At 43.0% G+C, this 18,268-nt stretch overlaps 1 protein-coding gene across 1 annotated transcript in view; it reads left to right on the top strand.

Moving 5' to 3' along the window:
- The window catches only part of LOC126159449 (voltage-dependent T-type calcium channel subunit alpha-1G-like), a 184,552-nt gene that overhangs the window by 40,868 nt on the left and 125,416 nt on the right, over positions 1-18,268 (top strand). The window contains exon 2 of the mRNA XM_049916551.1: positions 5,516-5,649. Within this exon, the coding sequence (XP_049772508.1) occupies positions 5,516-5,649 (134 nt within the window). The remainder of the gene's footprint in view (positions 1-5,515; positions 5,650-18,268) is intronic.

Here is an 18,268-nt window from a genome sequence, read left to right as displayed (position 1 = left end):
GGTGGAACCTGAAACTAGTGGAACAAATCATTTATTCAAAAAGTGTGGCTGGCTGAAATTTTCTATTCAGCGATATTTTAAAATTAAAGCGGTTCTAGGCGAAGATGGTTTGTGCCTCAGAGGAAGACAAGGTATCAGTGAAACAATTCTGATATCTCCAGCAGTAATACGAGCACGAACAAAAAAAAAAAAAAAAGAATTTCTCAGTAATATACCGAGACGAATAAAATAACAGAAACTGTGACAAATGAGTAAATACAATATTTACGAAAAGAAGTGGGAATATGTTTTTAATTAAAGTGTAAAGCAGACCTCGAATTTATTGCTTCTTGATATTTAACAGGTAAATGGAATAATGGAGGATTCGAATGAGAAGATATGAAGAGGAATATTTGAGGGGGAGCAGAAACAAGAGGTTCAGTGACGACATAATAATAATGAACAGTCTTCTTCGTCATCGTCGTCAGCCTCTTACATATCCACTCCTAGAAATAGGGCTCTTTCAAAGAGCTGGGCTATTTTGACCCATCTTTTTCCCTAATGTCGAAGAATGTCGTCTCACCATCTCACGAGAGGACGTCCGACACTTATCTCTGAGACCCGAGGATGCCACTGAACCAGTATTTTGGTACGATTCAGGTTGTTCTTGGGCACATGTCCTCCCCACGTCACTTCAGTCTCGCTATCCGCTCGACAACACCATACAACCTTGATCTTCTCCTTATCTCTTAGTTTTTTATCCTGTTTCTCAGAACCACTTCAAACATTCCTCTATTACTCTTGAACAAACCTGGAGTCAATTTCTGCTGCTTGTTGTGTCACTGTTTCGAGCCCGCAGTTTGTTGCAGGCAGGATGCATGTGACATAAAACTTCCTTTTTAAGCTTATGAGGACACCTGGTTTGCGGAGAATGTAACCAAGTTTCCCGAATGTCATTCAGGTGAGGCGTATGGGCCGAGTGAACTCTGTTGTTTGGTCATACGTTCCAAATCGGATTTTATGACCTAGACAATTTTTTTTTTTTTGTCGTCAGTCTACTGACTGGTTTGATGCGGCCCGCCACGAATTCCTTTCCTGTGCTAACCTCTTCATCTCAGAGTAGCACTTGCAACCTATGTCCTCAATTATTCGCTTGACGTATTTCAATCTCTGTCTTCCTCTACAGTTTTTGCCCTCTACGGCTCCCTGTAGTACCATGGAAGTCATTCCCTCATGTCTTAGCAGATGTCCTATCATCCTGTCCCTTCTCCTTATCAGTGTTTTCCACATATTCCTTTCCTCTCCGATTCTGCGATTCAGACAGATTTTTTCGTTTACTGCTTGCAGAACATGGTTTCCGATGGAGACCGTAACACTGAAGGGGCTCATGTTGGGTTAGTTTTTTAAGGTTAATTTTGAGGTCTACAGCTTGGGAAGCATCTTTGAGCTCTCAGATCATTGTTGACAGTTCTTTTGCGTCGTTCCTAAAGAGAGGAGTAGCATCAGATGATATCTACTCAGGACAAAACCTACTTTACGAATAAAAAGACTGAAACAAAGGTGATGAAGAACAACAGAACAGAGAATAGCCATCACCATGATTCGGAAAGACACGGTAACAGGACAACTTAAGGAATTATACACTCAAACAAACTGCACAAAGCGGTAGAAAAACCGAATACATCGAAGTCCGAGGAGGCAAAGAAACTTTTCCGCGACGAAGTATCTAGTGGTATCATGTATTGAGTTACAGATAAAGGTGAAGTTGTTTCCGGCAAATTTAGCTAACATAAAGCTCTCTGGCTCTCAACCGGGTGAGCTCGTCTAAAACGCGCAGCAGGTCGGCAGCCTCATTCTGAGAGACAGAGACACTTATCGGACTGTCACCCCTCGGCCGGCTCGGTATAAGCTTCATAACCTGCTGAACTTTTAGGTCTGGATCAAAAAATCAACACGAAATTAACTGTGAATGATAAGGAATCCAAAAAAGAATACAACGAAAGCATAAGCACTTCGTGCCAACCACCTTGCCGCAGTGGTAACATCGGTTCCCGTCAGATCACCTAAGTTAAGCGCTGTAGGGCTGGGCTAGCACTTGGATGGGTGACCATCCGGTCTGCCGAGCGCTGTTGGCAAGCGGGGTGCACTCAGCCCATGTGAGGCAAACTGAGGAGCTACCTGATTCAGAAGTAGCGGCTCTGGTCTCGGAAACTGACGTACGGCCAGGAGAGCGATGTGCTGACCACATGCCCCTCCATATCCGCATCCAGTGACGCCTGTGGGCTGAGGATGACACGGCGGCCAGTCGGTACCTTTGGGCCTTCATGGCCTGTGCGGGAGGAGTTTAGTTTCAGTTTTATAAGCACTTCGTAGAAAATGTTATCGAAATCCGACGAAAATAAAATGGATAATGTATAAAATGAAGCGTTGCTACTAGGAGACTTCAAATACGAAGTTACATATCATTATAGCAGGCCAAGAACAAGTATTTAATGGTGCACTGCCCTTAAAAGTGACAAAGATTCATGACACTATTTTTCAACGTAGGAGCCAAGCCTCTGTAAACGACAGTCCGAACCTTCCACCAATCATCCCATTCCTCGATGACAGAAATCCGTTTCTTGATTACAGGACCAGTCGATAATCGCTGCGTGAACGTCCTCATCGTTGGAAAATCTGCGATTCCTATAGATCTGTTCCTTGACTGCCCGCATATTGTCGTCTGTGGGCGATACTGGTGACCTCCACTCCCAATCAGTATTACCCATGTGTGTGCGGCCTAGGCCAAATTGTTGCACCATTTCGTTACAGATGGACGCGACATGGCATTTGGTCCGCATATCGCCGGAGTTTCACGCTAATCTACGTGAGATTTAGACATTTTGCCCACAAGAATCGTGCCCTCCCGCATACTTCAACTTTGGAGTACGTACCCAGTGCACTGTGATGCACCTGTTATCCGTTCTGCAGCAGAACTATCTCTACAATAAATTCAGAACATGTATTCACTTCTGCCGCCACTCTTGTGCAATGGTCTTACTGTGGGACGACATGCGTAACTTAATGTTTAAAGTTCCCTCGGTGAAATAAATCCAGAGGAAAGACATCGACAGGGAGAACTAATGGTTGGGAGCTTTGGTTACTGGTGAAAATCATAGGAAAGGAGATTACATTTTTATCTGCATCTATATTCCTCAAGCCAGTTTTCGGTGTGAGGTCCAAAAGATCCTTCTGGAAGCACTAAGAATTTCCCGTATCTCCTTCCTCCCTGTTTTAATCACGAATGATGTGCGGGAAGAATGAATTTCTTTGATTCTACCACCGGCGGTCTGTGCGAGATTCCCAGAGCTGTTTAATATAAGTTGTTTGTTGAGGTGTAAATATCTGCATAAGATGGGAAAAAACTCGGTATAGTATCAGAACTGCCGAAAGGCTGATTATTTCTTTGGAAAAAAATAATTTTAACGTAGACTCTGGAAATAAATTCCATTCATTAAATATTTAATTTCAGATCATTTCCAGTATCGAAATCCAAATTAACAACCAAAAGTAACCAGCAGCTTTTCAATTGATGCTCTATGTGGGTAAAATACGCAACCAGTAGCTTTTTGAATTTGTTACGATTTGATGAATCAATAGTTTTCATAGTCACTCTAGGCTGATAATCAGATAGATGTGTTACAGGAAGATTATTTTGTGGACCACGTGCAGCTAGATAATGGAGTCGTGATATCATAAAACATTACCTTCTCGTGTCTTGTTTCGGTAACTTATGCCTAAATTTCCATTATCTCCACAAGCACCAACAGATGGACCAGAAAATAATATTCCTGTAATATCTCCATATTATGATAAGACTGCAGTTACGCGGAAACTATTAATGTATTAATTTATTACATGATTATTATAATTATGATTGTTATAAACTGTGGCGTTGCAGTGTGTATTCTGAATGGTTGTAATATAGTAAATTTAAAGGTGGAAATATGTAGTCAGTTATAAATATATTTTTGTTTAGTTTGGCTAGCCTTGTTTACATGAAAAAGTTAAAATCCTTTGTACTATACTGTCCAGACAGAAATACTGTTCTTCACGGGCCATCGCCATCGGTTTTTGGTGGAGGAGTTTTGAACTTCACGTTTACGTAGAATGATACTGCCCAACGTGGTTGTGGGTGGATAACCGCACCTATTGTACGTTGTGGTGATGCTAATCTCATGAACAGAAAAACCATGGAGTTCGGTGATGTTACTCATTTTGTGGGATTCAACTTTGATGATACGCTGGTCTTCGCACAATCACTGCCTTTTATCTTTTTCCATACCCACGTTACCTATCGTGACACAAATTGCTATATCTTATTATTTAGATGGGTTCTTCATCTATAAATAGGTCGTCAAGGTATTGCTTTACACTCCAGGGAAATACTGTGACACCGTCAGCTGAGAACTTGGAGGACTCCCAAGTGCTAAGTAGGATTTGAGATCCTTGTGGGTTTCCTTCAATGTGGTAATGACGACCTATTAAGTGATATAAAGGAAACCAAATCGTATCTTTTTATTTAGATTTGCTGTATAACCTAGGACCACAAGGTATTTATGAATATTCTTTGCATTCTGTTTTTTCTCTTAATATGTCGACTGCCGTTGGGTTTTGCGACAAGCTGTTTTTTGATGCTGTGACAACTAATTATGTCACCAATTGTGGTAGTACCTAGGCCGTAAATATGCATATTATTGTACTTCGTAGGTTAATGAGTGACATTTAACTTTAAATGAAGATAGGTCCTCATATATACAAGGGGTTTCCTCATCCATAAGAATTTTATAGGACTTTGTACACATAAAAAAGAAAAGGCAACAATGACAAACTTTTGTTTCAACGGAGCTCCTGATTGTTTACTGTCTACTTTTGATCTTTTTAATGTTTTTGCATGTTCTCTTGTACGTCTTTGGAGTTAAATAGTTTTATGACTAACAAATATGTACACATGTTTTAGTCTATTGTGCAGGATGTACAGAGAGATTTGGTTTAACGTCACTACTTTCATTTTTTATCTTTATGCGCTGTTATGATTACCTGTCACTTTCTGTAAGCTTGCTTTGTACTCCCTGATGTACACTGCATGTATACTCTTATTATGCAGGGGCCTGAAGATGGCATTGTAAATGCTGAAACTGATAGCCTTCAAAATAAAATAACATGTTAAGTCTGTTGGTGAATTTCATTGACATTGACAGTTACTTAACTAGCCGATGTCCCCTGTCCATGGCGGACCAACTGAGAAATAGACACAACTTCTACAGAAAAATAAGCGTAATACATCAATGTTAGCGATCATATCCCCTCCCGGACTAATACTTTAATGAAAGTTAGTTTAAATACTACAATTACCAAGAACAATATAATCAATAAGAAATATGGCAATAAAGGGTGACGCAATCAAGCAATAACAAGACACTGTCCTGTGTGAAACTGGCAATTATTATTCTCTTTACTGATAGAATGTTTAGTAATTTTACCGTTTGCATTTCAGATATTCGACGATTTTATATTCGCCTTCTTCGCACTGGAGATGTCTGTGAAGATGATTGCGATGGGGGCCTATGGGAAGGGGACGTACCTCGCCGATACCTGGAACTGGCTGGACTTTTTCATCGTCATCGCTGGGTGAGTGAATTTGTGATTCATTTCCTTAACAAGACAATCACTCAGTTAAAGGTGTGTTTTGTACATTACTGTGTTATGTCTTCCATTGTTTTTAATGTCTTTTGGTCCACTACGGATCTTGTTGGTGCTGAGAACTTCTAAGCAATCTCTCCTCCGTTTTCGTAACATATTCCTTCTTCCACTTTCAATATAAAATGTATATGTTTCTTAGGTAACAACGTATGTGGTTCTTTGACTTTTTTTTAGATAAACAAGTATTTTATCTTTACAATAGTATAATGGACCATACAAAGAAATAATACGAGTGTCTCTACATCCCTCGTCATTCATTGGGAAGTCATCCTTAACTGGCGCATTAATTACTCGGAGAACATTAGACACGCACTTCACCAAAATGAATAGAAAGCGACAAATCGGTGGGCCTTATAGTTCCACAGATGCGTCCATGTCTTCATTGCTGGTTCATATTCGATCTCTGGCATGCTGAGTGTTTTAATTGTGTCGTTACAGTATGCATTCTGAATGGTTATAATATAGTAAATTTATAGAAGGAAATATGTAGTGAGATGTAAAGGATGTTTCCGAAATACTTTCGTATAGTTTGAGCTAGCCTTGCTCGCATAAAAAAATTAAAATCCTTCGAACTATATTGTCCAGACAGAAGTACCGTTCTTCGCGGGCCATCGGTTTTCGGTGGAGGAGTTTTGAACCTTATGTTTGGTAGAATGATACTGCCCAACATGGTTGTGGGTGGATAACCGCAGCTATTGTACTTTGTGGTGATGCTAAAGGTAAATCTGGTCTTGAAACTTTCAACGCAAGAGACATTATTGCTTATCACGATTTTCTGATATCAGAACCTTTTAATATGGACATCGGAACATCATATTTCAGTTCTAGTTATAAGCACTCGCAATGTTCTTAAGGCCAAAGAGACTGGCGATATATTGCTACAGATACGTGTTTATATTTCATATTTGTAAGATTTGGGGTTAGACTGGTCAAAAAATTTACACGTGGATTGGTGATGAGCTACATGGCAAACGTTTTGTATCCTCGTTTCGGGAACAGGCAGGTTTAATTTTATGAGCAGCCGCGCCAACGGTTTAAGACGAGAGGCCCTACAGTTGCACCCGAACACGTTTAATGACAAAAGTTAGCTGCTGACTATTGCCGAATATCACAAACGGCTAATTAAGGAAGTTTAAGACTCACTGGTACGCCTGAGTGGGAAGAATTATGTCCCGCTCGATGCCCTAGAAGACTCTGACATCAGCATACAATTTTTCACCGAAGCAAATGATACGTATCATAGCAGCACGTGAGAAGACGATACTTCAGAGGTATTCATGTACAACTGCTACTCTGAACAGGAGACGGCGCCTACACGTCATCACCGATTTCGTCGTGGTTAATGGCGTATGCAGCACTGGCCACAAACGAAGGTGACAAACGTGGGAACTACAGATGACCAAGCGTTTAGAAAAAAATATCGTTTTGGCGAGGATCAGACGAGGCGCTATCCTTTTGTGCTAGCGTATTTTACAGACAGCGTTAGGCGTAGTGGGAAAGAAAAAAAGGATTACCCAAGGATCGTGGCGTCGAGGTCATAGGTGAAAAAATTTTTCTTTCCTTTATTTTCAGTTTCTGCTCTACTACACTGCAAATAAAGCGAAATATTAATCATTATATCATATTTATTAATATTTCCGTAAAAGACATGAAAATCAAAGGCAAAGGAAAATTTGGTTTATGAGGACGTGGAAAAACATGGGAATGTCGTAATTACTGCAAAAAACCTGGGTATTTACAACAACCTCATACAAAATTCGAAGAGTATTGCTTCCAGGGAAACAAATTCCTTCTGTCAACTGAATCGTAGGGAGAAAAAGCAAATCCACGATTATGTAACGAGATTTTTCAAGATGAAGGACTGCCATCATGCCCCCCCCCCCCCCCCGCCCCCCCAAATGCATTTGCTAGGGCAACGCTCACATGTCTGTTTTTATTATCACGTGGAGAATTTGATCAAAAAATCTTTAAAAGTGCTCTTATCTCATCTAGAGAAAAATAAATATCCCATCCCGAGAAGACTGTATCGTAATAAATTCATTGTCAATATCTTGTGAAAGGATGCATTACCCGTGGTTTGCTGCGACACTGTGGGACAAGAAAGAATCTTTTCTGAAGGCGAGCCAACTTTGTTTCTCTATGGAAACTTTAATGTCACCATGTCATTATAAAAATTTGTCGTTTATAATGTGCGCAAGATCCCAATAAAATTTTTACGATGAATATCCCCACAGAAACGTATGAATATAAACTGTTAAATAATAAAAGAATCTACTTTTATATACGAAATTCTCTTTTATGCCTTACAATCGCTTCCTCGTAATTTATTTGCAATCACAAATTTTCATTGACCTTTTCTTTTCCTGCCTTTTATTAAAATACCAATAGACAGAATATACTAACCAATAGTTTGGTTTACCTGCATTGTAAGTAACGTAAAAATTGAAAATGAAAAAAAAGTTTACGCATAGGGACTCGATCCCGCTACCATCGGAGTCCCAGTCTACCCTCTTTCCGCTGCGCCAGTCTATCCCTGCCTGCAATTCTCACACAAATGGCTCATATGTCTCCCGTCCGACCCAAAAATGCTGTTTTCTTCTAAATTTTTGACCATCTGGAACTCCCACTTCAGTTGCTTTCATTTTTGGTCAAGCCCTGCGTATACCATAAAGCTGGACGAAATCGATGATTAGGCGCAGTGTCTTTGTCAGATGAAGAGATTTCTATAAGAGAGAGATTTTTGGAGGGCAGCATCAAACCAATAAACAGATTGGTGAACACAATATCTTCAACTTGTGCAAGTTCTTTCACCTGCGGATCTTCAACCGCAGCACTGATTTTACTGTTGGCTGAATATCAAATTGTTAATCCATCATTCGTATCTTCAGCCACGTTTAGAGACGAGCCATTACTAACAGAAGATGAAATAGTAAATAATCACAGCAAATTTGACAGTGGATGAAACTCGTCATGATGACATTGAAATGATACCGGCAGGAGTTGATAATTAATATGTGAGCTATAACTGTAGATGACTGGTAGGGCCGTATTTTCACGCAGTGCAATAAAGGTAAATACTGTCTACTAGTCTCCGAGACGCGCTATACATAATATATTCCTAATATATTCCGAGCCACAGCACATAAAAACAGGTTTTTTTCCTGCGCTCATACCTCGGGTTCTATTGGTGACACAAAGGTAGGGTCAAGTATTTTGGATAGTCCTTGTGGTATCCTGCAACACAGGGTCAAAGAAAAAATACTACATACTTCCTCCAGCGTACACAAACGGAACAAATTGGTTGGTTCTTTTTGTATTTGATGTGGTCTAGATGGGCCTCAAGGGGCTTATGGAGTCATTTCTAGATCGTGGACGGTACTTTAGAAAAACCCCAAAAAACGTTTTTCAGCCATTTTTTCGTACCAAAACCGAGCCGCAGACCCCAAGACAGCTTTGCACAGCAAGTGGCTGAATTTCCTACGATCCCGCTCTGTAACAGCCTTGAAACTTTTTTCGATATGTTTCTAGTTTCCGAGATACAGGATACACACGGAAAATGCGCAGTAGTTTATAAAGTGAAGGAGCGCGGGGAAATATGCTATAAATTGTCTCCATTTTCACCTGGGGACTCCTTGTTGCACTTAAAATCCAGTCTAAGACGAGAAATTAGTTTTGCGTTATTTCAGTTTCACATAAGTAAAATTGTAAGTTCCCCAATATGTGTTTCTGTATGAAATTTAGCCGGCCGCTGTGGCCGGGCGGGTCTACAGTACGCTTGTTCGCCCACTGCTTGAATACTGCTCAGCAGTGTGGGATCCGTACCAGATAGGTTTGATAGAATAGATAGAGAAGATCCAACGGAGAGCAGCGCGCTTCGTTGCAGGATCAGTTAGTAATCGCGAAAGCGTTACGGAGATGATAGATAAACTCCAGTGGAAGACTCTGCAGGAGAGACGCTCAGTAGCTCGGTACGGGCTTTTATTGAAGTTTCGAGAACATACCTTCACCGAAGAGTCAAGCAGTGTATTGCGCCCTCCTACGTATATCTCGCGAAGAGACCATGAGGATAAAATCAGAGAGATTAGAGCCCACACAGAGGCATACCGACAATCCTTCTTTCCACGAACAATAAGAGACTGGAATAGAAAGGAGAACCGATAGAGGTACTGAAGGTACCCTCCGCCACACACCGTCAGGTGGCTTGCGGAGTATGGATGTAGATGTAGATGTAGAATACGTGCGTCAGTTTAAAACCGCGCTGCTGCTACGGTCGTAGGTTCGAATCCTGTGTGTGATTGAGGTTAGTTAGGTTTAAGTAGTTCTAAGTCTAGGGGACTGATAACCTCAGATGTTAGTGCTTATAGCCATTTTGTATGAAATTTACTTCCCGCTGTACCAAAGGTCTACGTATTACCAAAACTATGGATCCACAAACTGTTATTCAACTTAAACTCATGTGCTAACCTTTAACTAAACAGAACATAATTTGAACTGAACTGTAGTTGGTCTGAATACCACTTGTCTTTATATTAAATGCGCAACTGAACAAAAACAATTATCTGACACTTATCAAAATATCCTCTTACCTCGCGGTTTGACAAATCCTTGCAGATTTCTCGAAAGCACAAAAGCAAACAGCAATCAGGCAGCGGATAAGCTAGATTTCTACTTTTAAGTAAAATTTCCAAACTATATACAAACTGCTGCATACCACATGGTTCAATCTACATCTACATCTACATCTACATGGATACTCTGCAAATCACATTTAAGTGCCTAGCAGAGGTTTCATCGAACCTCAGCTCCATAGGTTCTCTGTGGAATTCCAAGGGATGCATAGCAGGTGGCGGGCCCAGAAAAATGGTCTCCCTCAGGGAAGCGTACTAGCACCCTTACTTTTTAACATATACACCAACGATCAACCACTGCCAGCTGGTACGGAAAACTATATCTACGCCGATGACCGTGCTATGGCCGTACAGGGTGACTCCTTTGAGAATGTTGAGACAAAGCTCACGGATGCGCTAGACATGCTCTGTCAGTACTACGCCGACAATCAACTCAAGCCGAACCCTAGCAAAACACAAGTTTGCGCCTTCCATCTCCGTAACAAGCAGGCATCCCGTAAGCTGCGTGTCTTCTGGAAGGACACACTCCTCGAACACTGCGTTAACCCCAAATACCTAGGAGTAACCCTAGACAGGACTCTGACGTATAAACAGCACTGTATTAACACCAAAATGAAGGTGAGCGGCAGAAATAATATTCTTCGGAAAATAACGAACACCTCCTGGGGCGCAAAGCCAGAGGTAGTGAGGACCACAGCACTAGCAGTTTGCTTCCCAGCAGGCGAATATGCAAGCAGTGTCTGGTACAACTCTACCCACGCAAAACAGGTCGACATTGCTCTGAACGAGACCTGCAGGCTCGTCACTGGATGTCTGAAACCGACGCCAACAGACAAGCTCTACCATCTTGCTGGGATTGCACCTCCTGCAGTGCGAAGAGAAGCGGCAGCCTATAGTGAAAGAGCGAGGGCTGAGATGGTAGAGAGCCACCTCCTCCACAAAACTCAGCCAGCCACCAAACGCTTGAAATCTAGACGCACTTTTATCAGAGCAGCTGAAGATTTTAGCGACCAACCTGGATCTAGGGTGGAGAGATGGAAGCGGTCGGGAGAAGGACACTGGATGGAACCAAAGGAAGAATTGGCACCAGGCTACGATGAGGACTGGGTGGTCTGGAGATCACTAAACAGGCTACGCACCAACACTGCACGGTCAAGAGATAACCTTCTGAAGTGGGGATATTCTACAACATCTAATCTCTGCGACTGTGGAGAGGTGCAGACGACCCAGCACATGTATAACTGCCCTGAATGTCCTTCACACTGCACTTTAGAGGATCTGATGTTGGCAACCCCAAATGCTGTCGACGTAGCCCGCTTATGGGCCAAATGCCTATAACATTTTGTTTCTGTGCACACATATTTGTATATATATTTATATATATATTTTTTCATATGCCTGTAATTAATTTTTTTTCTGTGTGCTATTCATTTTTTTATATTCCTGTATCCATGGTGCTTCTGAGACGAATAAAAAAAAATCGAACCACCTTCACAATTCTCTATTATTCCAATCTCGTATAGCCCGCGGAAAGAATGAACACATATATCTTTCCGTACGAGCTCTGATTTTCCTTATTTTATCTAGGTGATCGTTCCTCCCTATGTAGGTCGGTGTCAACAAAATATTTTTGCATTCAGAGGACAAAGTTGGTCATTGGAATTTGGTCAGAAGATTTCGTCGCAACGAACAACGCCTTTCTTTTAATGATGTCCAACCCAAATCCTGTATCATTTCTGTGACACTCTCTCCCATATTTCGCAATAATACAAAACGTGCTGCCTTCCTTTGGACTTTTTCGATGTACTCCGTCAGTCCTATCTGGTAAGGATCCCACACCGCGCAGCAGTATTCTAAAAAGAGGACGGACAAGCGTAGCGTAGGCAATCCCCTTCGTAGATCTGTTGCATTTTCTAAGTGTCCTGCCAATAAAACGCAGTCTTTGGTCACCCTTCCACACAACATTTACTACGTGTTCCTTCCAATTTAAGTTGTTCGTAATTGTAATACCTAAGTATTTAGTTTAATTTATGGCTTTTAGATTAGACTGATTTATCGTGTAACCGAAGTTTAACGACTTCCTTTTAGCAATCATGTGGATGACTTCACACTTTTCGTTATTTAGGGTCAACAGCCACGTTTCGCACCATTCAGATATCTTTTCTAAATCGTTTTGCAGTTTGTTTTGATCTTCTGATGACTTTATTAATCGATAAACGACAGCGTCATCTGGAAACAACCGAAGGTGGCTGCTCAGTTTGTCTCCAAAATCGTTAATATAGATAAGGTACAGTAAAGGGCCTATAACACTACCTTGGGGAACGCCAGAAATCACATCTGTTTTACTCGATGACTTTCCGTCAGTTACTACGAACTGTGACCTCTCTGACAGGAAATCACAAATCCAGTCACATAACTGAGACGATATTCCATAAGCAGGGAATTTCACTACGAGCCGCTTGTGTGGTACAGTGTCAAAAGCCTTCTGGAAATCCAGAAATACGGAATCGATCTGAAATCCCTTGTGAATAGCACTCACCACTTCATGTGAATAAACCCATGTTCTAAACCCCTGTTGAATGTGTGTCAATAGACCGTTTTCTTCGAGGTAATTCATAATGTTCCAGCACAATATATCTTCTAAAACCCTACTGCATATCGACGTTAATGATATGGGCCCGTAATTTAATGGATTACTCCTTTCTTGAATATTGGTGTGACCTGTGCAACTTTCCAGTCTTTAGGTACGGATCTATCGTCGAGCGAACGGTTGTATATGAGTGTTAAGTATGGAGCTAATGCATCAGCATACTCAGAAAGGAACCCAATTGGTATACAGTCTGGACCAGAAGATTTGCTTTTATTGAGTGATTTAAGTTGCTTCACTACTCCGAGGATATTTACTTCTACGTTACTCATGTTGGCAGCTGTTCTCAATTCGAATTCTGGAATATTTACTTCGTCTTCTTTTGTGAAGGCATTTCTGAAGGCTGTGTTGAGTAACTCTGCTTTGGCAGCACTGTCTTCCATAGTATCTCCACTGCTATCGCGCAGAGGAGGCATATGACCAGAATCTCTTTGGATTTTCTGCCAGGTTTCGAGACAAAGTTTCGTTGTGGAAACTGTTATAGGCATCTAGCATTGAAGTCCGCACTAAATTTCGAGCTTCTGCAAAAGATCGCCATGTTTGTTTCGTTGTTTCTGCAACAGTGTTCTAACCCGTTTTGTGTACCAAGGAGGATTAGTGGTAATGCGTGATGATAAACATTCTTTTAAGCGTGGGATGGAGAGAGTAACTTTTGGTATGAAATACACTCCTGGAAATTGAAATAAGAACACCGTGAATTCATTGTCCCAGGAAGGAGAAACTTTATTGACACATTCCTGGGGCCAGATACATCACATGATCACACTGACAGAACCACAGGCACATAGACACAGGCAACAGAGCATGCACAATGTCGGCACTAGTACAGTGTATATCCACCTTTCGCAGCAATGCAGGCTGCTATTTCCCATGGAGACGATCGTAGAGATGCTGGATGTAGTCCTGTGGAACGGCTTGCCATGCCATTTCCACCTGGCGCCTCAGTTGGACCAGCGTTCGTGCTGGACGTGCAGACCGCGTGAGACGACGCTTCATCCAGTCCCAAACATGCTAAATGGGGGACAGATCCGGAGATCTTGCTGGCCAGGGTAGTTGACGTACACCTTCTAGAGCACGTTGGGTGGCACGGGATACATGCGGACGTGCATTGTCCTGTTGGAACAGCAAGTTCCCTTGCCGGTCTAGGAATGGTAGAACGATGGGTTCGATGACGGTTTGGATGTACCGTGCACTATTCAGTGTCCCCTCGACGATCACCAGTGGTGTACGGCCAGTGTAGGAGATCGCTCCCCACACCATGATGCCGGGTGTTGGCTCTGTGTGCCTCGGTCGTATGCAGTCCTGATTGTGGCGCTCACCTGCACGGCGCCAAACACGCATACGACCATCATTGGCACCAAGGCAGAAGCGACTCTCATCGCTGAAGACTACACGTCTCCATTCGTCCCTCCATTCACGCCTGTCGCGACACCACTGGAGGCGGGCTGCACGATGTTGGGGCGTGAGCGGAAGACGGCCTAACGGTGTGCGGGACCGTAGCCCAGCTTCATGGAGACGGTTGCGAATGGTCCTCGCCGATACCCCAGGAGCAACAGTGTTCCTAATTTGCTGGGAAGTGGCGGTGCGGTCCCCTACGGCACTGCGTAGGATCCTACGGTCTTGGCGTGCATCCGTGCGTCGCTGCGGTCCGGTCCCAGGTCGACGGGCACGTGCACATTCCGCCGACCACTGGCGACAACATCGATGTACTGTGGAGACCTCACGCCCCACGTGTTGAGCAATTCTGCGGTACGTCCACCCGGCCTCCCGCATGCCCACTATACGCCCTCGCTCAAAGTCCGTCAACTGCACATACGGTTCACGTCCACGCTGTCGCGGCATGCTACCAGTGTTAAAGACTGCGATGGAGCTCCGTATGCCACGGCAAACTGGCTGACACTGACGGCGGCGGTGCACAAATGCTGCGCAGCTAGCGCCATTCGACGGCCAACACCGCGGTTCCTGGTGTGTCCGCTGTGCCGTGCGTGTGATCATTGCTTGTACAGCCCTCTCGCAGTGTCCGGAGCAAGTATGGTGGGTCTGACACACCGGTGTCAATGTGTTCTTTTTTCCATTTCCAGGAGTGTAACATTTCAAGACAACGACTTTAGAATGAAGTACGTATTCAAAGAGACAGAGTAAAACTTTGCGTGATCTTCACACATAACACTGGTCTGAACGATACTAAGCTTACCGAAGGGAACAGTGATTTAAAAAGCGTAAATTTAAACAGAAAATTTCTGTACAAACCGAACATTTTAGGCAGTTGACTTATAAATGTATGATTCAGGGATGTGGGGTGGTCTTTGTCTCAGCTATGAGCAAGTGAAAATTATAAATCAGCTGACATTATTCATCCCGACAAACTAGCTGCGCGGTCTGTTACCTACAACTGTTCAACTAAAAACGTATCAGACTGCGCAGAGGCAAAAACTGTGCCACAACAAGGCCAAGGGTTGTTTAACAGTAACATAGCTTGCTCTCCCCCTGAAGGGCATATCGATAACTTACAAAAATCAGTACGACATTCCTGCGTTACAAACTATCTAAATTTTACTCACCAACACATTTATTTTCATATGAGTTGCATTCCTGCTGCAGCAGAGAAAAGAGGGGATCCAGCAGAAAAAAATCCGAATATGTCCCTGTTTGTTTAAAAGACTCTGACTGAAAAATGGGGTACCAGGCTGCCTCATCCCACCTTCCTCAGCACCTTTAAAATTTTTCCGAAAAATTGTGGCATGAGAATATATTCTCACTTTTTTATGCTGAGAGAGGAGACAGTGGCGGTGGCAAATAGACGGAAAAGTAATAAATACTGGAAGGTAGTAGACACTTGTCGGTTTATAGAAACAGCGAAGGAGACAATGGCAGCGCGAGAGAAAGAGAGGGACACAGTGACAGTGGAACATTATTGACAATGACAGAAAAGTGTTAAGAAAAGAGTCAAGGAGACATTCCCTGGGGATTAGGGGTTTGGAAAGGAGGGGGAGAGGAGGAAAGGCAAAGATAAAGTGGAAGTGGGTGAGAGCCACTGATAAAGAGACACAGAGTATACGACAATGAAAACGGGGAAGAAGAACAGTGAGAAGAGGCAGCAGCAGTAGGAAGGAAGTAATGAGATACTAACAGTAAGAGAGAGCAAAACTAAGACAGTGACAGCGAGAGGAGATTGAATAGCAAGACAGAACGAAGGGGGCTGTGGGTGTGATACAAGGAAGTTTGAGTGAGTTAAGTGTTAAAAAGGTGCGAGTATGTTCGCATGCCAAAATTTTTGGGAAAATTTTGGAAGATGCAGAAGAAAGTAGAATGAGGCAGCTGGTAGCTCTCTTCCGGTCCGAGTCTTTTAAATAAACAGGTACACAATCGCATTTTTTTGGGATCTGACAGAAACACTTTTCAACTGGTTAATGAATGACCAGGAAGTTACTACACTTTTCTTACTATAAATTATGTTACTATAGACTGTATAAAGCTTTTCCATTCAGGAACTGCTGTCATTTGTACAGTGCGCTGCGCTGATTGGAAACACTGTCTAAGGCTGTACTGAGATTACTGGCACGGTAGCTAAGCGTATTCGGTCAGAGGGCTGGCCGCCATCTGTAATAAAAAAGCTGAGTGAAATATTCAACGATGAATTTAAAGTAGTGTCATGTAATGTCCGCTCAGACCAAATGATGAGAACAATGATGAACAAAAATAAAAAAGGTAGATACACAGGTTCCCGTTAGATCACCACCGATAAGCACTGTCGTGTGTGGCCAATTCTTGAATGGGTGACTGTCCAGGTGCTGTTAACAAATTTTCCTTTACAGTAGAAAGAGTGGGAGGGGTGGTGGCGTAAAGTCCACGATCGCCAGTCTTCGCGCCAGTGTCCTAGATTCAATTCCAAATCTCTCCGCAGAGTCTCACGAAGTATGAGGTGTTATGCTTGACGGGACTCTCTGTGCTCTTTGAGAAGAGAAAGCTATTTGCCAGCAAGGTATTCCATCGTCTCCCTTCTCTCATCATGTCGAATACTACACACACACACACTACAGTCATATAAACTTAACAGACACACTCACATACAGCTCTCATACTTCGCGAACAAGTTATGCCTGCGGCCGCGTAGCGCAGGGAAAATCTTTCCAGTTAAGGCGGCAGAACCTACCCTTTGCCGTTCTTGATATAAAACTTAACTTTAGTGAAGCCACTTTTCACACATCCACAGTATATCTTCCAAGGAGGGTGCCAATATCTCTCTACATCTACATCTACATTTATACTCCGCAAGCCACCCAAAGGTGTGTGGTGGAGGGCACTTTACGTGCCACTGTCATTACCTCCCTTTCCTATTCCAGTCGCGTATGGTTCGCGGGAAGAACGACTGCCGGAAAGCCTCCGTGTGCGCTCGAATCTCTCTAATTTTACATTCGTGATCTCCTCGGGAGGTGTAAGTAGGGAGAAGCAATATATTCGATACCTCATCCAGAAACGCACCCTCTCGAAACCTGGACAGCAAGCTATACCACTATGCAGAGCGCCTCTCTTGCAGAGTCTGCCACTTGAGTTTGCTAAACATCTCCGTAACGCTATCATGCTTACCAAATAACCCTGTGACGAAACGCGCCGCTCTTCTTTGGATCTTCTCTATCTCCTCTGTCAACCCGACCTGGTACGGATCCCACACTGATGAGCAATACTCAAGTATAGGTCGAACGAGTATTTTGTAAGCCACCTACTTTGTTGATGGACTACATTTTCTAAGGACTCTCCTAATGAATCTCAACCTGGCAGCCGGCCGGAGTGGCCGAGCAGTTGTAGGAGCTTCAGTCTGGAACCGCGCGACCGCTACGGTCGCAGGTTCGAATCCTGACTCGGGCATGGATGTGTGTGACGTCCTTAGGTTAGTTAGGTTTAAGTAGTTCTAAGTTCTAGGGGACTGATAACCTCAGATGTTAAGTCCCTGCCGGCCGCGGTGGTCTAGCGGTTCTGGCGCTGCAGTCCGGAACCGCGGGACTGCTACGGTCGCAGGTTCGAATCCTGCCTCGGGAATGGGTGTGTGTGATGTCCTTAGGTTAGTTAGGTTTAAGTAGTTCTAAGTTCTAGGGGACTTATGACCTAAAAGATGTTGAGTCTCATAGTGCTCAGAGCCATGTTAAGTCCCATAGTGCTCAGAGCCATTTGAAGCATTTGAATTTCAACCTGGCACCCGCCTTACCAACAATTAATTTTATATGACCATTCCACATACTCCCACATATTTCACAGAAGTAACTGCTACCAGTGT

Source organism: Schistocerca cancellata, chromosome 2, assembly GCF_023864275.1.
Source record: "Schistocerca cancellata isolate TAMUIC-IGC-003103 chromosome 2, iqSchCanc2.1, whole genome shotgun sequence".
NCBI lineage: Eukaryota > Metazoa > Arthropoda > Insecta > Orthoptera > Acrididae > Schistocerca > Schistocerca cancellata.
This window is presented reverse-complemented; position numbering and strand designations above follow the sequence as displayed.